Source organism: Rhinolophus sinicus, chromosome 4 (genome assembly GCF_057876585.1).
Source record: "Rhinolophus sinicus isolate RSI-liver-muscle chromosome 4, RSI-T2T, whole genome shotgun sequence".
In the NCBI taxonomy this organism is placed as follows: Eukaryota; Metazoa; Chordata; class Mammalia; order Chiroptera; family Rhinolophidae; genus Rhinolophus; species Rhinolophus sinicus.
Window position 1 is genome coordinate 112,838,585 of NC_142504.1, and position 22,792 is coordinate 112,861,376.

The following is a 22,792-nucleotide window of genomic DNA, read 5'->3' on the forward strand; positions in this document are numbered from 1 at the left end:
ATCTCTTAAATCGGAACTCTAGAATCGACAGGATGTTGGGGTACAAATGAAGAAACGAAAATGCCCCTGAGTCTTTGGCTCCAGTGACTGGACGGGCAGTATACTGAGTGAACTGGAGAATGAGATGACAAATGCAGACTGCACAGCACAGCTCCTGACAAAGAATCTGCGTTGACTAAGCACTAAGTACTGCTGCCACCATTTCCACACACCTAGGTGGTTGCTCAAATGCACTTCGAATAACAACATTTTACCACTTAGACTCTATGTCTTAAATTTGAGGAAATGGAAACATTTAGTTCAGTGCTGAGGCATGTGAGTTTGACCACAGTATAGCTACACAATGAGGAAAATTACATTCATTTCTGACTTACCAGGTCAACAGACCTACGTCCCTACATATACATACCCACTGGCCGTGGAGGCACTTCCGTCTGCTGGAAACTACTTTTGTCTTGAGGAAAATATCCCGTTAAGATTTCTGGTGGTTGTAGCAATTCTGAAAAATATATACGTATTACTATATTATTATTTTATAAAAGTAAAATTTATTCTTTTCAAATATTAATGTTTTCGCTTGAGTTTTTGAATTATTTTAAAACAATTAATCAATAGAACCAATACATTTATATTTTAACCAATGCATCAGATTGACTGCAGAGTTACCAGTTTGATTCGTTTGGTAAGATGCAGAACACAGTGCAGGAACTTCCGAAGGAAGAATAAAGAGTCCATCCAGGATGCCATCAATTTCAGCCTGTAGATTTGGCTCCACATTAGCACGAAGCTTAGACAAGAATTCAACAGCACCAAGATCAACTAAATGCTGGACAGCAGGGGGATACTGAAATAAGCAGAGGAGAGTCCTGAGCATAACTATGAATATCGAAATCTCTAGACTTTATGTTACTGCAACCAAAACACAAACATTGCTTTTGGTATACCAGACGTTCCTTTATAAAAAATAAATCTTGTGCTGATATACCCAAAAGTAAAGAACTTTCATGAATAGGACATAGATTATACAGACATACATGAAACATTTGATAACATTTATGAGAGAAAAGCCCAGAAACTGAACAATAGAAATGCACACTATCGATTCGTACTTTTATTATTAAAAAGATCACTTCTCTCCAGTGACACTCAGCCTCTCCTCTCCTCCAACCAAAGAATGTCAAAGTAATAATCACCTACGACTGAGTAGCAATTTATAGTTCTGAAAGGTTAAATTTGCTTTGACCTCTGACATCTGACAACCAACTATTCTCAAGACAGGCTGAAGAACATAAATCTGAAATACAGATAAGGGAAAAGCAATGTAACACACTTATGCTAGTTATTAATCATGGTCTGTAACATTTTCTTTACACGTGTTCTCTTTCATAGACACATTTAATTTTCAACATGCATATAACAGAACACAAAGAAAAAACAGAAGGACAAATATTCGCCTCCAATGATGATTCCAAAAACCAGAACAAACCTGGACTCGGAGCTTCTGTGTCACTTCAGCGCACAGACGACATGAGATTCAACGTCACATACGAGGGAAACGATGGGCATTCAAACACCCAAATGAATTTTCAACTTCCCCAGTTGTTTTAAAAAAAAATTTCTTTAATTGACTTTTCAACAAATGCCACAATTAAATGACTAAGAAACACTCGTTCCTCGGAGTGTTCATTTCGGAATGATCCTACCTTGACCAGTCTGCTCAACAGGCTCAGGGCCTCTGCTTTCATTGGCACCGACGGGAAGTTGAACCATTCCAGCAGATGGAGGAAAAGCAGCCTGTCCTGAATGAGATCGGCGTCGCGGACCAGGCCGTGCTCGGCCTTGCAGAGGACACTCCCGAGGGCGCGGGCCCGGATCTCCGCCAGCGGGTGACCTGTCAGAGACACGCGGCGCACAGCTACCTCCCGGCCCCGAAGACACGGCCGCCGGCGTTCACCCTACAAACCGTCATTCACGCTCGAGGCGAGGGCGGGGTTAAGAGGGAAATAAACCAATTTGTTCCCACTGGCAAAGCCCTGTGCACTAGGGATGCGACCGGTGGAGTTGACACCCAGTCCGAGACGGGTCCCCAGGAGCTGCCCTGGAGAAGCCAGGACGAGAAACTGGGGTGGCCCAGACTCGGAAAAGTGACACGTCCACGCTCAGCAAGTGGACAGGACACGGAGCGACGCCGCGAGGGGCAACTCCGAGTTACCGAGTTTCCTGATGAGCCCAGTCAGGACCATCTCTTCCCGCTTCATCAGCCGCCGTCGCCGGAGAATTAAACTGCCGCGCCACAGCGTCGGCCACAATTAATGTCCCCCCGGAAACACGGACAGGCGGACAGCGGGTTCCGCGAAGCCGGGGCGAACCACCCAACGCGTGAGAGGCGTTCCGTGAGCTGTGCCCGGCCCCCGCGCCGCGAGAGGAGCTTATTGTCGCTCTATAATTACGACCACGCAGTTACTAGACAGAAGTTTCTGAACTGAGAACCGGAATGAGACGAACAGAGGTACAGCCCGTTTTAGCCGCCGTGCATGTCGGGAGTTGAAGTCTTGGCGCAGCCGTGCTCCCTTCCCGGAATTCCGGACCCGCCGCCGCGCCCGCCTGTCTGGGGTTCCCGGGTCGGAGCGCGGGCTCCTGCGCGGGTGTCAGACGCCCCCGTCCGGCGCTTCACCCTCGCTCTGCGAGGGATTCGTTTGTGACCCTGCCGATCTGCATTCTGAGGTCCCAGGACTTCACAATCTAGAATGCAGAATTTTGGGGGGTGTGGTTTGGTTTTGATGCCCCCTTTCCGCGTTACTGAATGACTTACCCTCTAACTGTGAAATGTACCTGCAAAGTCAAGCATGGGAGTGGGCGGAGAGGGGAGGAAGGAAGTGAACAGAAGAGAAACAAGGGGACTTTAGAAAGAGTAAAGTGTGGGGGAGGGTTTGAATTAGTATTTGAACGCACCGCAGTTGACTTTTGCAACTGCGGTTGATCTGAATAAATAGAGAAAAAATTCTAAGCAATGGGAGAGTAACAATGACAAAATTGAATGTGTAACGTATTTTGCATTTTATAGAACATTCTATCTCACTGATCTTTTCAATCTCCCTGGGAATGGGATGTCAAGGCAGCTGTTCCCATTTCTATTTTGCAAAAACAAACGGGAACTTAACATCTCAAAGAAGTGAGTCACCCAAGGTCCTATCAACTAGTAAGTGCTGGATTCGGGACTTAACCTTAATTTTCCTTGTAACATTCTTAGTCATTCTCAATCACTCTTCAACCTCTTAGATCCATAAATCACTGGCAGTCATCCACTCAGTCTGCTGTGTCAGATCATTCAGATTAGATGAAGATATTTTGGCCCCAAGTCACAGGAAATACTCAGTTACCCTGGGGAGTCAAAGGGCTGCCCCCTTGGCTCCTACCCGTTTTATCTTGACTGTCTTATCTTTACTGACCTAAGAACTCATATTACTATCTGTGGTGTTTTATTCTAAGAGAAAAAGAATGCCTTGTTTTCTCTTGGAGAAGTCGTGCATTTTTGCTCTTCCTCATAATTTGGACATGAATTTTAATATTTGGGATCATGGACAGTAGTTTTATGAGTTGACATCATAGGCATTTCATACCCTTTAATTCTGTCACTTGACTAATGTGAAATATCTGCCTCATAGCCCTGTAAGCTAAACAAGGTACTGAATAGAGCACAAACTTTGGAGCCAGACAGGCATAGATTGAACACTAGCTTTGCAACCTTCTCAATTTCGTGTGTGTAAGCTAACGTTTTTCTTGCGAATGATAAAGGTCTAACTCAAACAGGTAAGCAAAAATGAGTTATCATCTCACTCTAGGAAAGGATCTGGCCTCAGAGATTCCAAAAATATCAGTATTCTTTTTCTCACTTTCTTGGTTTTGCTTCTCTCCGTGTTTGTCTCATTCTCTTGCAGTACTGGCAGGATTCTCCCAAGCTGTAGGGGAAGAGAGGATTGTGGTCCAGGCTTCCTCTTTCCATGTAATGACCCTAGAAGGAAAAAGCTTCCCTCTCAACACCTGGATGTAAAATCCACGGTAAAGTCCCCATCAGAATCATCATTAGGAGATTACCTGATCCTAGGTTACTTGTTCACACTCTGACCCATGCCAGAAGTTCAGGGAGTTGCACAGAATAGTTCTGTTAAGGAAAGGGGTGGTAGTAAAAGAAAATGGAAGAGACTTGGGTACGAAAAAAAAAAAAACAATGCCTCTATAACCTCTAAGCCTCAGCTTCTTTTTTTTTTCTTTTTTTCTTTAAATTTTATTGGGGCACAGTGTGTTTCTCCAGGGCCCATCAGCTCCAAGTCATTGTCCTTCCATCTAGTTGTGGAGGGCGCAGCTCAGCTCCAAGTCCAGTCCCTATTGTCAATCTTAGTTGCAGAGGGTGCAGCCCACCATCCCTTGGTGGGAATTGAACCGGCAACCCTTTTGTTCAGAGCTTCCCACACTCTAACCAACTGAGCCATCCGGCTACCCCTCCAGCAGCTCAGCGGCAGCTCGTTGTCTTCAATTTAGTTGCACAGGGTGCAGCTCACTGACCCATGTGGGAATGAACAGGCAACCCTGTTATTCAGAGCTTGCACTCTAACCAACTGAGCCATCCGGCTGCCCCTAAACCTCAGCTTCTACAAGTAGAACTGGGATTAATAAAACTGCCTATGCATAGGATTGTTTGAGGATCAAAGGAGATAACTTAGAGAAAGCACTTATCCCAAACCTCCATAGTAGGTAGTTACTAAAAATAATAGCAGTTTTTAGTCTGTCAAATTTCATAATGCCTCTCTGCTAAGGACTAAATGTTTGTGCCCCACCCACCCCCACCGCCACCCCCTCGCCCAGAATTCATATGCTAAAATCTAATGCCCATTGGTATTAGGAGGTGGGGTCTTTTGGGGGTAATTAAGTCAGGAGGGTAGAGCCCTCATGAATGAGATTAGTGCTCTTATAAAAGGGACCCCAAACAGTTCCCTCCCCACTTCTGCCATCTGAGGACACAGAAAAGAGACAGCCATCTATGAACTGGGAAGCAGGTCCTCACCAGATACTGAATCTGCTGGCACCTTGATCTTGAGCTTCTCAGCCTCTAGAACTGTGAGAAGTAAATGTCTGTTGTTCATAGAGCACTCAGTCTGTGGTATTTTGTTATAGTAGCCGGAAAGAACTAAAATAACCCTCTTTCTAGGAATCAAATGCAATGTCCAACCACATCTCAGTACTGGTTGCAAGTGTAACCACAGGTAGTAGCCCCTCCCTTCATGGGAGGGATTCTGGGGCCCAGAAACGGTCTTGCACGTAGGTCAGTGAGAGCCTGAGAGCCCTCAAAGGCAGAAGTGCTATAGCCTTTGTGCGGCCTATCCAGGCAAAATTTCCAGCCAAAAAAGGGAGTGCTCTGACCCTTTCTTCCTCATTTTTCAGAAGGAAGAAATTATTGGCCCAAGGAGGAAATCCTTTTATAAGCTACTTGTACATTTAATTGGGATACTAATTTATTTATGAAGACAATGTATAAAAAGAACACACTAGCAGGTTTCCTAAACAAAGGGGGATCAATCCAATAGATGTGTGGAAGTTATTCATGGTCCCCGAGGGCAGGCAAACATTTTGTGTGCTTTCCCAGAAAGTCACCTGGACCATAGCCTGTCTTATTTCAAAATAAAGATCATGATTATTAATAATTCTGATCTCTAACAAGGGAAAATGGTTGTGGCCCAAGGTTTTGTTCCCCACTTAGGAATTTTCCTAATCATACTTCATAACATTGTCCCATGAATTTACATAATATTTCATTTTTAAGGAAAGTATAAAATTCTAATTTATCTTCCCAATACCAACCTAGGAAGTTAATAAACATTTGATGCTCTCTTAAAGTGGAAGGATTGAAACAAGGTATATTCATGTCCCATTTCGAATAGCACAGGAACATGAATTTGAAATCTGTTCTCTTTGCACAGTTTAGTAAATAAGGGTCTTAATTATAGTTGTGGAGAAGTGGACAAGGGTGTCTGCCATCACCATTTCTGCTCAACACTGTACTGGAAGTTTTATTCAGGGTCGTCAGGCAAGAAAACAATAATAAAAGACATCCAGATTAGACAGGAAGAGTAAACCGATTTCTATTTGCAGTTGAGATTACTTTATATGCAGAAAATCCTAAGGGATCCACAAAGAAATTATTAGAGCAAAGAAAAGACTTGAACAAGGTTGCAAATTACAAAATCAATATGCAAAATTAATTCTGTTTCTATACACTAGCGATAAACAATCCAAAAATAAGAAAAATAATTCCATTTACAATAACATCAAAAAGACTAAAATACTTAGGAATAAATTTAGCACAATAAATGAAATACTTCTACACTGAAAATTATAAAACATCATCGTGGATTGGAAGATTTTTGTATTATTAAGACAGCAATACTCCCAAATCGATCTACAGATTTAAAGCAATCCCTATCAAATACCCAGCTGCCTTTCAAAATAAATTGATAACTTTATCCACCTGGAAATATTAATATTATATACATTTGGAAATCAAGGGAATCAGACTGGCCAAAACAATCTTCAGAAAGACCAAAGTTGAAAGCTCACTTCCTGATTTTAAACCTATTACAAAACTACAATATTCAACATTGTGTGGTATTGGCCTAAGGACAGACATATAGACTAATGGAATAGACTTCAAAGTCCAGAAACAATCACATTTATAGTCAATTGATTGGCAAACCGTGTGCCAAGATAATTCAGTGACAGAAGAATAGTCTTGTTCTACAAATGGGACAACTGGGTATCCACATGCAAAGAATAAATTTGGATCCATACCTCGCATCATATAAAAAATTAACTCAAAATGGATCAAAGACCTAAATGCAAGAGGTAAAACTAGAAAATTCTCAGAATAGAACATAGGCATGAATCTTCATGAGCATGAATTAGGCAATGGTTTCTTAGACATGAAAGCAAAAACACAAGCAAAAAAATAAATTGGACATCATCCAAATTTAAAACTTTTGTGCTTCTAAGAACACTATTAAGAAAGTAAAAAGACAACCTGAGAATAGGAGAAAATATTTCCAAATCACATATTTAGTAAGAGTCTATTATCCAGAATATATCCAAAACATTTACAACTCAAGAGTAAAAAGAAAGAAATAATCAATTTAAAAATGTGCAAAGACCTGAATAGAAGAAGGTGTATAAATGGCCAATAAACACATGAAAAGATCCTAAACAGTATTACTCATCAAGGAAATGCAAATTAAAAAAATAAAAAAAACAGAATGAGATGCCACTAGGATGACTATGATCAAAAATAGGGGAAAGAGGGCAGCCAGGTGGCTCAGTTGGTTAGGTCTCGAGCTCTCAACAACAAGGTTGCAGATTCAATTCCCACATGGGATGGTGGGCTGTGCCCCCTGCAACTAGCAACGGCAACTGGACCTGGAGCTGAGCTGTGCCCTCCACAACTAAGACTGAAAGGACAACAACTTGACTTGGAAAAAAGTCCTGGAAGTACACACTGTTCCCCAATAAAGTCCTGTTCCTCTTCCCAAATAAATCTTTAAAAAAAAAGAGAGAAAGAATTTAAATCGACATTCCTCTAAAGAAGTACAAATGACAAACACGTGAAAAGATGCTCAACATAATTTAATGATTGGGAAAATTCAAATCAAAACCACAATGAGATACTACCTCCCACCTATTAAGATGGCTATTATAAAAAAAAAGAAAACAGAAAATAACAAGTGTTGACGAAGATGTGGAGAAATTGACATACTTTTGCGCTATTGGTGGGAATGTACAATGGTGCAGCCACTATGGAACATAGTATGGCAGTTCCTCAAAAAATTAAGCATTGAATTACCACATGATCCAGCAATCCTACTTCTGAATCCCCAAATAAACAAAAGCAGGGGCTTGAACAGTTATTTGTACACACTGTTCATAGCAGCATTATTGACAATAGCCAACATGTAGAAGCAACCCAAGTGTCCATGAATGGATGAATAAACAAAATGTGGCTCATATATACAATGAAATATTAGTCAGCCTTAAAAAGGAATGAAATTTTCGCACATATTGCAACATGAATGAACCTTGAAGACATTATGGTAAGTAAAGCCAGACATAGAAAGACAAATACTATATGATTCCACTTATGTGAGGTACCTAATCAAATTTACAGAGACAGAAAGTGTTTGCCAAAAGCTGAACAGATGAGGAGTTATTGCTTAATGGGTACAGAATTTCAATTTGGGAAGACGAAAAAGCTCTAGAGATGGATGGTGGTGATGGTTACACAACAATGTGAATGGATGTATGCCACGGAGCTGTACACTTAATGGTTAAGATGGTAAACTTTTTTTAATGTATACTTTCCCACAACTTTTTAAATAATTTTTTAAAAAGAGACATACATTTCAAAAGTGAAAACAAAAAGGGGCAATGATAGGGCCTTGTACTGTCTCATCACAGTTTCATGATTTTGCCCAAATATGACCGTTTACAGTAAACAAATGGAGAAACAAACATGCGGCAGCATCACACAGGAATGAGGCATGAGGGACATATCAGTACTGAGGACCTTCAGAACAGGTCAAGAACCTGGATGAAGAGGTTGGAATCACAGAATGTAAGGCTGCAAAATGAATTTAGAGATCGCATTCACGATTTTGTTTGCTTGTTTATTTTTTTATTTTCACCCAAGTGGGCATGAACCTCCGAGTTGTCCATCATTCCCAGCTTTTGTATATAATCTTTTTTTATCTGCACAAGAGCACTATTCTAAGGAGAAAGTCCGTGGCTTTCATCAGATTCCCAAAGCACTCCATCAACCTGCAGAAAATAAACACATCTAGTCCACTGTCACGTTTTTCAGAGGTGGAAACTGGGATCTGAAGACGTGCGGCTTCAAGCCCAAGGTCACGGAGTTAGCTGTAGTAGATTCTGCTTCTCTTTCTAACTAAGGTATTTTGAGTTTCAGGTGACTTCCCCTGTGGGAGTATTTCCAATTTTAAGAGGCAGTGTTGGCACTAGCTGTCCTTGGAACAAAGGAACGGATTGTGGTACAATCCCTGACTGTGCTGGTCCTGGCTTCACTGCTTCCAGTGGGATTCCTTTAATGAGGCAGGGAGAGGGATGGTCAGAATAGAAGCAGTAAAAGGATACAGTGTTTGCTGACAGCAGTGGGGGAGGAGGAGGTGTGGACTGCAAGTCTTTGGATGTCCTTTGGCCCAAATGACTCCCCTGAGATGGAGGCAGGAACTAGAACAATTGAACTCCTATCAGAGCACAATCTAGATGCTGGGCTCCGCACAGCAGGGTCCAGCTTCCGAGAGGGATGATGGAGAGCGATTCACAGCAGGACCTTCCCAGAACAAAAGGAGAAGGAAGACATTTGGACTCAGCACAAGGACCACAAAGACCAAACAGGCAGTCTGATAAAGCATCAAGCCAGCCAAAGAAATGTAAGCCCTCTTCTTGGCAAGAACTAGCTGTGTTTTAGTAATAAGATCCTTTCTCAGGAAAGCAGGTGCTTAGTAGACAATTTGTCTAAATGAACACACATCAATAGGTTTGGCTGAAAAACCTCACAATACCAAAGAACAGCATAGTTCAATAAGGAAGGTGCCAGAGTGGCTCAGTAAATGAAGACCCCACTGCCCGGAAACTGCACTTTTCCAATAAGTCTCAAAGGTGTTGTGCCAAGTGACACCATTCTCCAAAGAAGTGGTGGTTAAATTAGTAGACTAGAATTGTCCTCTAGCTACACTATGGGGCGTAGTCTTTCTAGCAAGAAGCAGTGGTCAGCAGCAAAGAGCCTATTCCAGTTAGCAGGGAGCAGTGGCGTTCATGGGACGGGGGTTACCAGGCTTTCAGAAAGGTTTATTGGGTGATTCCTCCTAGGATATAATGATATTTCTAAACATTAAACCTCTAGTTATTGCCCCATTCCCTACAAATCTAAAAAGGCTCACTCTCATGTATTACAATGTAAATTTGTATCTCTATCCCATGGGGTATAAACTTGGCTGTAAATTCTGTCCTCCGTTCCATCCTCCTACTAAAATACTTCAACTATGATTTAAAATGAGTCCCATTCAAGATATATTTTATACTGGTTGTGTTTAGTTACTTCTGAAGAGCAAAGCTAAGTTTAACTATCAAGGGAAATACACCAACATCATTCATCACAGAGGGTACAGCTTGAATTGTTTCTGAATATCAGTGGAAATTCATGACTATATGGAAGTTTTAATAATTAATCAGAAATACGCAATGTTAATAAAGCTTAATGTACTCTGTATGACTTGTTACAACAGAGCCCGGACATAGAAAAGCAGACATCGGACAATTTAAATGAGACCACAGAGTTGGGAAAAACCCACTACTCATTGAGGTAACATCTTCCCTGTTTTAATGTAAAGCAGGTTTGCATCATAATATTGTAGTGAAACATAGGATTGGCCACGAAGATCTATTTACTGCATACTATAAAATGTTTTCAAAGTAATGCTATTAATATCAACATAATATTCTTTGGTATTATATAGCTGGTAACTACAATAATAACATCTTTTAAAGTCTGTGGTAGTAGAAGAATACGCAAGAATTGCTTACTATAGCAAGAGAAATTCTTCTCACAAAGAATATAATTAGGAATGATACATGGTTTATTTGTGAAAATATTTTTGAAAGATACATGTCCAGATTTTAACTATTTCATACATTTGAAATAACAATCAGTATGTATTTAGCAACTGGCCCATTCAAAACTTCTTTTTGAAGAGATACAGACATAAATAAGTTGCTGCTCCTGCCTCAGTGGAACTTAGAGTTCAGTAAAATCTCAGATTTTAGCTCGATCCCTCATGTGCATTTATCCTTTTTATGTTTGATATAATCACTGACCTGCTTTCAGATTGAGGTGTAACATTTGCAGATTTTGTAATGGTATATCCGTGGTTTAATCTCTGTGTGGGGACAGACCCCCAAAAAGCAGTTTCCAGGCTCTCGGCCTCACGTGGAAAGGTGCTGGCTCAGGTAGTAAATGGCCATCAACTGTGATTGGATGGCCATCAGCTTTGGCTAGTTGGCCGTCAGCTGTAACCAGTGAGCCATTGGCCACTAATATAACTGCTGTGGCTATGCTAGCAGAAAATGGGGGCTAGCAAGAAGATGATGGCTGAGCTAGCAAGAGCGGATTGCAGAGAGGCGGATGCCGCCAGAGAGAATGTGGTGGTGTGGCTCCCCTACCTATGGCTCTGTGGGTGTTCCTTTTTGGCCTCACCATGTCCTGTGTTCTCTTGTGGGGAGCGGGAGCAGAGACCCCGCCGGACTCCCCGCACGACACATGGCGCAGCGAGCAGGGTCTCCCGCATGACACTTTGCATCTTGTCTTAATGAGCCTATCATGTTATTCATTTAGATAACATGTTCAAAGACTGTTTAAAGAATATACAGAGGGTCACATAAAAAGTTAAAGCACTTTTCCAGGTCAGTAAAGCCATACCACTCTCTGCACCTATCCTGACAGTGTCCAATCCAGCCTCACGCTAGAGGTCTTTCCAGAGATATTCCTTCTATGCCCCTCAAATTCCTAATGTAACCTGCTGTGTCCAATTTCCCCACAGCTGTCAATTTACTCTCTGCTCAGGATTCAATTGCTACGTATTGTTAGGTGTTGGTTATTACTCATGAATTGAACCCTCTCACAGGTCTGCCATGTCCGGAAGCTAGATAAACCTTTGATCCATCTCTAGTATCAACCACTATACCTGACACATAGTACAATGTGTTGAATATCCGGATGAGTAAGTGAATGAATGGAAGGATGTCACAATGACAAGGGAAAAGTTATTATTTGGAATTCACTCCAAGTTTGCTTGGAAATCAAGGTGAGAGAGAGAAGCACCATTTCTATTGCATTCTTACTGTCCATCTCTTTCGGTCACTTGCTCATTTGTTCTGCTGGAGCTCTTAGAGACACCACCCCCAACTATCTCTCTTTTGCTGACCCACCCCCACAGAGATACCCTTCTATTGATTAGGGAGTGCATACAAAAATCAGTATATCGTTTCTAATGAGCAGTGGTGGGCTGCAAATGCTGAGCAACTGGCTGGAGTCAGCAAAAGGCACAATGGAAGAGTCGTGCAGACTCCTGAGAGAATGTAAAAGCCTAAAATTTTAGAACTGAAAACCTTTGGAAGTTATCTAATCCAATGCCTTTTCTGTTTTACAAGAAAAACCTGAGATCCAGCAAGAAGTAACCCCTCACGGTCACAGAGTTAGTGGCAAAGCCAGGAGTACCAGTCAGGTCCCGCACATCTCACCCTTTTGATGGCTCCCAAATGTGGGTCCACCATATTGCACACTGGCGTCATATTCCACAGCATGTCACAAAAGAAGCTAAGCGTGTTCACTTATTTTCATGGATGTAGCACTTCTCTTCCGCATGAATAACATGAAATTAAGACGCCCCTTCCTCTTCACATTGGAGAATATTCCAATTCCACACTTCATGACCATGCCTATCATGATTCTTTTAATTAAAGTCAGTACTAGGTCTGAAGTGAAAGTCAATCACCAAGATGGAAAATGAATAAAACTATGCCCGTGTCTGGTAACAACATCTATCCTTGACGTTGAGTAATCTAAGTCTAGGCCACTCGTGGTACTTTTCACAACTCCAAGGCAGTTTTTCTGCCTTCACCAGAAAAAGCAAGGATCAGCTTCTACCTATCAACAAAACAGGCATGAGAGTTCCCGAAGTTCAAAGATCTCACAAAAATAAGTGTAGGAAGAATTCGCATTGTTTTTGACAATGTGGTTAAAGTACTATTGCTTTCTCCACAATGATTATATTTTCAGGTTTGAAAAAAATCATGGAAAACAACCCAAGAGAGGGAAAATGACTTTAAGATTTAAAAAGTGAGTAAATGTGTATCAAATGATGTATAAGTCCCTTCGTGGCCACGTCGATAGTTTACGCAGTGTGACTTTGCATTAAAGAACCGAAACCCTGGTATTTCCCAATCGCAGTCACTAAAATTCTGTGGCTATTTTCAGACAAGCTTTTCATGGCTTATTCACCTTTCTTCACGCAAAGTAATAAGGGAATGAACAAGGTGTTGATCCTTATGGAAAAGCTGTCTCTCAAAACAGTGTTGCATCATTGGCTATTCCTAAGTATTTCAGGAAAGATAATGACCTTCTTTTTCAAGTTTCAGTGATTCCATTAAACTACTTTTTTCACTTGGAAGTATTTATCAGTTTGGGCAGGGAATCCTGTTGTGCTAGAGTGTTTATTTTACTGCAGAAAAACCACCTTTCACTTGGAAACTGTTATCCTTCTTCCGGAAGCAAGTTAAATTCGGTAACACATAGTGGAAAAAAAAAAAAAAGTGCATTATGTAGAGTTGCCAAGTAGATGCATGCTGTCTAATAAGACTTAATCACTGTGTATTTTAACTGCCTGTCTGTATTTTCTCTACTTTGGGTCCTAAGTGCCTAAGAGCCTGACTAACGAATATCACATAAATCTGTTTGAATGAATATCAATACTGCATAGTTTCTGGGGTTTTTCTAAGTTTTGTAATCTTTCTTCTGCTGTGTGTGTATATGTGTGTGTAACTGTTGGAAGGTGAAGGGAACCAAAGTTTTGCCACCCTGAAGCTGCTTTTGAGGATATTGATTTTTAAGCGGTTTATTAAGAACAAGACTCAAAAAGAAGCTTTAAACACCTCCCCTTTCCTGCCCAAGAGATTCAAACAGAAAAACCTGCTTCAGGAAGGGAGCCTGGGCTTGACCACCTTAAGAATCTTCACCCTCGCTAGCATTAGTCAGGAAGACTCCAGGCCTGTAAGCAAGATACCCTCTGTGTCTCACTGTGTCTGAATGGTCTAACAACAAAAAAATTTCCCCCAGGTATGTTCTGCTTTTCTGCAACCACTTCTGAAATCTAATGCTCCTCCCCCACCCTTCTCCTTTGTCAAAAAATGTCATATATATTCATGTTGCCTCACTGTCTTGGGAATTTTCATGCTTATGTGAATTCCCCATGTGCATGTATTAAAACTTGATTTTCTCCTGTTAATCTCTCTCTGTTAATCTGATCATTAGCCCAGCTAGAACTTAGAAGGTGGGAACAAAAGTGGTAATTTTTTTAGTTCCCACAGAAGAATCAGTAACATGGATGAGAAGGGGCACTGTCTCTCCCTGCCTGAAGCAGAGGGTTAGGGGTATTCCGCTGGTTTGGAGAACCCGTGAATCCCGGGACATCTCCCCTTAGGCACAACGTACATCCTGCCTGTTCTCTCTGGGTTAAAGAAACAAGTGGGTAGGACATTTAGCAAAACCTAAAAATAATAAATAAATAAAATAAAATAAAACTCTGTAAATTCAGTTTGTAAACCCTGCCTCCTGGCCATCTTAACTCCAACTTGTTAGGAAACAAAATTTAATCTGAGATAAAAATCTCTTTGAAGGCCATGTTCAATAAGTGAATGAAGGTATTTGGGAAAGTGCGATTCCTATTTGAACGTTTACAGCTTTTTTCAACAACTGCTCTTTCATGAGAATAAACAAGAAATTATTATTTATTCACTACAGCTTTAGTCAATTGCTTAAACAGCCTGCGCAATGGTAAGATTTTACAACAAGGAAAAAATGACAGTACATCCTGCATACTTTTCAAAGGTGTGTCTTTGTTACTAAAAACTGAGGGTGTGGTAGAGACCACAGTCAGTGTGAAGTTAAAGGCTTATAAAAACAAAAGCGGTAGAGGACTCCTCATTCACAGACAATGGAAAACTTGCAAATTAATGAGCTGCTTACTCTGATGTTCAGATTGCAGCCAGAAACAAATGAAAACTAGTCTTATTGAAACTTTTGAAGTAATTTTTTTAAAGGCTTTATTCTCTGTTTAATAATGAAAGATTTCTTTACAGAGATTTGTAGGGCATTCCAATGCAAAGCAACACATTGGCCAAGCTTGAAGGAATTCCAAATAATACAGCTGCTTGAATTTGTGTGAAAACCAGTGGTTAACAATGAATACCAAGAAATGACATTGTTCACTAACTCGGCCACCCAGGAAAACTTGATGGAATCTGCCTCATCATTGTGAGAGGAATTGTCCTGTTTACCTTTCCTAGATCCAGAAGCAAAAGCTCACACATGATTTAATTGTGTTTACAAATAAAATACTTGGTGCTTTATTTCTTTGCTTATTCAAAATTATTTTTCTCAATACTTAATTGTGATCTACATAAAACAAAGGTGTACAGCATAATATTCACTCACTGCCACTGTAGCAAAGAATTTAAAAAAATAAAAAGGAAAAATATCACAGGAATTTCAGACAATGTTTTTTCCAAAAAAATATGATGTTTTTTAAGTGGCAATGGAATGTTGTTTTAGTGGGTGGAAACGGTAACAACAGAAGTGTACCTATTTTTTTACTTAGTGGAAAAATGCTTTCCAAACATTGTAGTTGATCTATAGAAAAATCAGCATACAGAAAAATGAAATGTATTGGTCTTTTTCAGAATTAAAATAATCAGCAAAGACTTAAGAAACTTTATTTAAGGATAACGTATTAAAAATTAATGTAAGTCAATATTTTTTAACATAGTGATTGTGTTAAGGTATTCTGGCAATTAGTGCTTTTCTTTGTTTTTACAAACATGATATAGAGTAGATATAGACATAGATAGATAGATGATTGATAGGTAGATAGATAGATGATAGACATAAAAATGAAATGAATTTATATCAATGGTTTTCCATGTGTATATTTTAAGTATGGGAGTGCATTTAAAAATAATCATTTATTTAACTTAAAAAGCTGTATTGTATGTATCATCAGCTGTAATACATTGCTTGGGATCACAGGTAGATTGTTGATATAACTATCAATATCTATTAAATGTGCACAGTACTCTATAAAAAAAAGTACTCAATTTTATTTTTTATAACCATTTTTTTTTTTTTTTTTTTTTTTTAAGATTTTATTGGGGAAAGGGAACAGGACCTTATTGGGGAACGGTGTGTACTTCCAGGACTTTTTTTTTTCCCCAAGTCAAGTTGTTGTCCTTTCAATCTTAGTTGTGGAGGGTGCCGTTCAGCTTCAAGTCTTAGTAAAGGGGGGCGCAGCTTAGCTCCAGGTCCAGTTGCCGTTGCTAGTTAAATGGGACACAGCCCACCATCCCTTGCGGAGTTGAACCCACAACCTTGAAATTGAGAGGACACGCTCCAACCAACTGAGCCATCCGGGAGCTCAGCGGCAGCTCAGCCATCCAGGAGGCAGGTCAGCTCAAGGTGCCGTGTTCAATCTTAGTTGCAAGGGGCGCTGCCCACCATCCCTTGCAGGAGTCAAGGAATTGAACTGGCAAACTTGTGGTTGAGAGCCCACTGGCCCATGTGGGAATCGAACCAGCAGCCTTCGGAGTTAGGAGCATGGAGCTCTAACTGCCTGAACCACTGGGCCGGCCCAGTACTCAGACACTTTTATGCCAAAAATGTACTACATAAAAAAAATCATGATTTCCGAGCCTACCATTTCCTTTTTGCAACACCCACCTTCCCATAATATCATACAGGAAGATTTCCACAGAATTCTTTTTATCTGACCCTGCAGCCTTTGCTGTAATTTCTATCTAGCCAATAGTCCAATATTTTATTGAGAGGAGGACACAGAAATTAGATAGTGGCCAGTGGTTCCAAATCTAGTTGGACATCAGAACTACATTAGGGGCTGATAAACTATGAATATTTTTACTATAGATATGTCCCAAATATTGTATTCATACTTACATGCAAAATTGTCTGTTGTTTTCCTGAAATTCAAATTCAGTGGGGACTCCTATATTTTATCGGGCAACCCCGGTTGTATGACTATTGGTAAAACCAGTTCAGCATGCAAGCAATCCCTACTTTTTACTTGAATGCATTTATGAAAATCGTATAGAGAACTACAACATAAAGATCATTTTAATCTTACTAAGCATAAGCTTCTACTTAACCAGAAATCACCATTTGTATTACCATATACCACTGTACATTGGTCAATTAAAATGCAAATTGAGGCTCTTTTTCCTGATGAATATACTTCAGAGATGGATAAAACTCATGAATAACTGATTAATGGTGAAAAATGATATGTGGGTTTTAATGGCACTGTTAGATAAGTCAATCAGTGGAATTGGAAACAGGAAAAGGAATAAATGGTTGTATAATTATAAGATGTTCTATGAATTACACAGCAGCAAGACATCTCCTTAGGGGAATTTTGTACACAGGGCTATTTCTAGGAAGTATTGGGGCACACATAATCATATTATGTGCTTCCTTCTCTTCTCAACCATCAATTTTGTCCAGCTGGAATCTAGTTAAATAAATTTCTAAGGCTCCCTTGAGGAAAAAGAAAGGCCACAAAAAGGCAAAGGGGAAATTGTTTCCTCTTTTGCTTCAGAAATTTGGGGGGAGAATGTAGAGTGAGTGTATGTGCCGATCAATTTAGCAGTAACCAATGGAGAGAAGTGGTGGAAAGAAATTGAATCAACCTCTTTATTTTCCCGTGCACTGCTCCAACAATGGGTCCCTCTAAAACAGAGGATTTAGGCCATGGGAGGACCTACGGATGGCTTCAAACTTGAAATCAAGAAACTATAAAATATGGTCATCTATCATTTATTATATAACTGAGATGTCAGAGATCCAGGAATTACAGATTTTAGGGAGCAAGAGATAAGTCATTTGTTACTTAAAAATAAGACACATACCTTGGCACTCAACAATGTGAAGAAGATTCATCCCCAAGATGTCAGTTCGTGGAATGCTCTCCCCATGGCTTTTCGATGAACTCTCCTAATTGTCTCCCCTTCAAGGTCCCACCCTGGCCTCAGACACAACCAGAACCAGGCATCACTTGTCACTCCCTTAATCTCAGCACAATCTGGACTCCATGAGACAGAAGTCAAGTGAATTACGTGAATATTTTGTTCTGAGTAAAAATTAGAATGGAACAATTTGTTTTCTAATTTTGACTAGATTGGTCATCAACTTTCAAGACTGGGAGATCTCATATTTAAATTGTTTTAGATTTATGTAAACAGAAGTCTACTTTCCTTTAATTGATAGAGAAAACATAAACGATTAACAATTTGAAAAGAAGCCAAAGTATAGAAAAAGCGAAGCCCTACCAGTGGTTAAGAGCTGTAATAAAATCACAGGTGACTGTGATGTGATTTTAGTTTATCACACTCGGTTTCAAAGCTAAAGCAAGAGTAAAATCAGATTTGTATGATATAGGCCATATAACTAGTACATTTCCCAAATGGCATTGTCTTATTTTGCTCGTTCAAAAAGAATCCATATTATTAACAACATGAAGATGTTTTTACTTAAGATAAACAGTCGTTTTTCTCTGACATACAGTAATCTCACTTGAGAGGGAGGTAACTTGGAGCAGAGCAGCTGGGGGCAAGACTTACGTATTGTTGCCCAAGAGAAGAGCAGCAGGCCACGACTCCTCAATTCTTCTCTTATTTTGTACAAACATATTCATAGATTCGTTCTTTGTTTTACTTTAACAAATTGTCTCTAAAAGCATTTGCTCATTTTCACACCAATGCTGTAGTTCCTCAGAATACCCTTCTCACTGTGTATTGCTTTATCATCCTAGGTTTCACATGAAGAAATAGTTTCTTTACTGCCTTTCAACACAATGTTCTGAAGCCCATTGTTCAATGAGGGGAAGCTATACATTTTAATACCAGGCACGTATTGACTTAACAATAATGAGTCTAGTTTGTTTCCAGAAAACAAAATTGAATGTATACGGGGGTGCAAAAAAATGTATACACTTGTTAAGAGATGTTATCTATGCTCAAGCAGTAGTTCGCCTTAAGCAGAAGTGTATGGATGCTAATGGGAACCACTTTGAGCACCTCTTGTCACTGCAGAAGTCAGACGTGACTTGTATTCATCTTTTGTTATTGGTATATATTGAGTATTACAATTAAGGCAGATTTTTCCTTTCTTAAAATGTGTATACATTTTTTTGGCACCCTCTGTATATAACATTCAAAATTTACATGGAAATTTCAAATAAGAGTAGACCACAAAAATTATATTTCACCTGAAATGCCATTATCAATGATAGCTACTTTCCAACACTCTCATTCACCTTTTGGGTTGTTTTATTAATTTTTTCAACTATTTATTGTTAAAATTTTAAAACAAATGTTAAATAATAGTACGATGAATTACCACACTGCACACATTATGACATTTTACTTCAATTTCAACATGCATCTAAAAAAGGATAGTCTCCTGTATAATCACAATACCATTATCCTACCTAAGACAATTAATAATCATTCCCTAATACTATTTTGAAATTTCTTTGATTTTCTGCAAATACTTTTTATAGCTGGTTTTATTTTAGTTTTTTGTTTTCAAATGAAATGTAATATTTGTACTAACTGAAAATTCTATGCCAATCTTGTATGTGAATGTATGAATATATACTCAATTTTGTATAAGTGTAAAAGCTTGATTCGATTCCATTTACATATTTCCAGCTATTTTATAGGTGATGTGTGTACTTCAGATTGCATGCCTTGAAGTATATAATATCAGATTACCATAAGACATTCCATATAAGGCAGAGAAAGATCGCTCTGTTGCAGGTACTGTTAAAGAGTGTGACGAAGAAGTAATGTGAGTCATTTATGACTCAAAAAATGTGCTCCTAGAAATCATCAGCTATGCAAAATTGTGAAATAAAAGCTACAGGGCTTATGATGAAAATGGGGCAGAGACATGAATTACAAAATCTTCATCAGTGACACACACACACACACACACACACACACACACACATGCAAAAGCACTAGGGGAAATAAAGAAACCCAATAAAATGGTCGCACAGTTTTACACATGTTAAATTGTTAAAGAATACATTAACACTATATAAATAAGGCATTTTCTCCTGAAAAGACCTGAAGTTTGCCTGTGAATGTCCGGATGACTCTGGTGAATGAACTCGTGCATGAGCAAGTGTGAAGTTTGTGGTATGCTCACACTGTCTCCTAGTATATTACTCACACTGGAATGAAAATGTGGTTTTAAAACAAGCATTATAAGCAGAATGTCATCTGCGGGTTGTTACATTGACACCATGTGAATTCCCTGTTTCTCACCAACCTTTCTCTTCCTGGTTTTAGCATCCATTGATTATCCCTGTCTGAGTCAATGATTTCAATGGCACTTGCAAAATGGTGACTTTCAAATTCCATCAATCCTACATTTATAAGCTAATATTAATCTGTACAAAGAACGTTTCCTCTTCTCTATGGTTTGTTACACCTTTGGGATTTGCACAAGTCTAATCCTTCTGTTCTTCACCATCCTTCCAATGTTTTAAAGCCATGGTTTTAGAGTCCCTCTGTCTTCTTGTCTACCAATTAAAACATTCCCATTTCTTTAGCTGTTTCTCATATCACGTGCTTTGGAATTCCTGCACCATTCTGGTCACTGTCTTTTGAATAAGCTCCAATTTACACTCAGAAAATATAGTTTCTTAGTGGGGTGTGATGAATGGATTGAGACAATTGCCTTCTTCAAACCGCACATGATTGTTATACAGTAATACAGCCCAAAGTCAGCAAAGTTTTGCTAAGGTCACATCTTACTGTCGAATCATATCTTCACTAAAATTGCTGAGCTACATTTCCTCCAACCACACTTGTTCAATTTTTTTAAGACCAAGTATCAAGAACTTGTGTTAAATTCCATCTTAGAAAATTCAACCCAATTGTCCAGATCTTTCTATTCCATTTTTTATACTAAGTATAAATGTAAAGGGCTCTATATTTTTATCCAAGTCATTAATAAATTTGATCAGCAAAGGGCCAAAGACATAGCTTGCCTTGATTATGATCATTTGACATCTGTTCATTCTGATCATTCATCCAGAGCTCAGTCTGTCAAACCGTTCTTGGCTCTTGCTAACAGTTCTCCACTGAATCCTCAAAGATATCATATGAGAGACCTTGTCTAATGCTTTGCTGAAGTCTAAATACCCTAAATCTATAGCATGTCCCTGAATTACCCCTTTGGTCACACTGTCTGAAAAAGAAATATGGTTAGTGTGACATCACTTGTTTTTAGTGAAACCATGCCATAGTCTTATGACTCTGGCTTCTTTTCCAAGGAGTTCACAGACTGCTGAATATCAAGCCATTCATTTATCAATGTAAAAAGAGATCTTTCTAAAAAGTAAACATGAAATATTTTCAGGGAGAATTATTTTAATCTTCCGATAAAATATTAAATTGTAAGACTGGCTTATTTAAATTTTTCTAAATTTCTACTGTGCTCTGACCATGGATGACTTTTGTAGAAGTGTGAAAATATAATCAGTGGCAATAAGAATGATTAGTTTCAAAAGAGAACCTTTTGTTTGTATTTTTAATGCATCTCTTACATTTAATTGTTATATATTTTTAACAAGTTCTCATTACCTTCAAGGGTTTGCAATTTTCTAAAGGAAAAATAAATTGTTCAAGTCAGTCGAATTCTCCAAACCTGCTTTTAAAATTTTAATATTAGTTTGTAACAGTGCTGTGCAGCCACATTCAATAACATTTCTCCATCACTAGCTTTATGTGATGTCTGCTAGGTCTATAAATCTATCTAAACAGAGTGAGGAGGAATCAATTAACAAGGTCCAGCCAAAGGGATCACTCAGTAATTTCATGGCAGGCAATCCAAAAAATAGATTGGTCTGTGTTAAAATTTTAGCATTCCAAGTTATATTCTGGCTTGAAAAATTCATGCTGTAGAGTCGACATAACATTACTTCATAAAATTAAAATATGAGTGAGAAAAAGTCCAATGACTATTTTTGTATAGACTTAGAAAACTGAAGAAGTGTTTCTGGCAATACATTTTCCTAGATCTAAATCAGCGCCGTCTTTGTCTTCGAATTCATGCAGGAAAATCAGTCAGTAGTGAAACACCCAAAACTTCTCTTGTGACTTACTGTTGCTGAAAACCAACAGAGTAAGGAATGCAGTCAAAATTTTAGAGACATATAAATACACTCGGACTGATGCACTTACTTTTTTTTTTTTTTTAAGGTATTAACACACTTAAAGAGCGGACATTCATAATTAAGTTTGGGGGAATTGACAGTGAATATATAAATAACTTGATATGGACCAGAATGCTGGTCATCTAATCCAAAGAAAAGAATATGCTCAATATTATCACAATATGTAAGAGGATCATTTCATTGTTACAAAATAGAAAACACTGAAGTCAAATAATATCAATTCAAAAGTAAGTTTTTTAAAACCCTCTTTAAAAGAGGATTATTTAATTCTTTTGTTTTCCTGAAAAGGAAATTTGAAACTTACCTTCATTTATAGGATTTCCACTAGGAATTCTGGATCTAAATATTACTTGGTAATTTTCATCTTCTGTTGAAATATCTATCTTTTTACCCCCAGATGTCCAATTGTCACATCAAGCAACAAATAAAATACAAACTGAGCCAAGACTTTCTTCTAATTTAAAAAATTATTTTCTAAATCAAATGCATACATTGATCTCTTCTTTTCTCTCCCCATTGAAAACAAAACAGAAATTGTCTGCTTCTTTTTCAGTGACTGTTTTTAAATCTAGGTAATTAGTATGGTTTTGGTATTGTTTATCATGATAACCTATAGTTTAGAAAATTATGGAATATATATCATACAA

The 22,792-nt window shown here is 38.8% G+C and overlaps 1 protein-coding gene across 7 annotated transcripts in view; it reads right to left on the minus strand.

The window, feature by feature from the left end:
• Nucleotides 1-2,445, minus strand: part of RTTN (rotatin) — a 126,627-nt gene extending 124,182 nt beyond the window's left edge. For 5 of the 7 annotated variants that reach the window (XR_012498707.2, XR_012498705.2, XR_012498702.2 and 2 more), the window contains exons 1-4: nt 2,213-2,444; nt 1,704-1,891; nt 667-844; nt 410-499 (exon numbers count right to left, since the gene is read on the minus strand). Coding sequence is in view for 1 of the 7 variants with exons in the window: in XM_074339859.2 (XP_074195960.2) it covers nt 410-499; nt 667-844; nt 1,704-1,891; nt 2,213-2,258 (502 nt within the window). In the remaining 6 variants the exon portion in view is untranslated. Of the gene's footprint in view, nt 1-409; nt 500-666; nt 845-1,703; nt 1,892-2,212 lie in introns of those variants that run through there. The other 2 variants (XR_012498708.2, XM_088798038.1) reach the window with 2 other exon arrangements.
• Nucleotides 2,446-22,792: the final 20,347 nt, after the last annotated feature.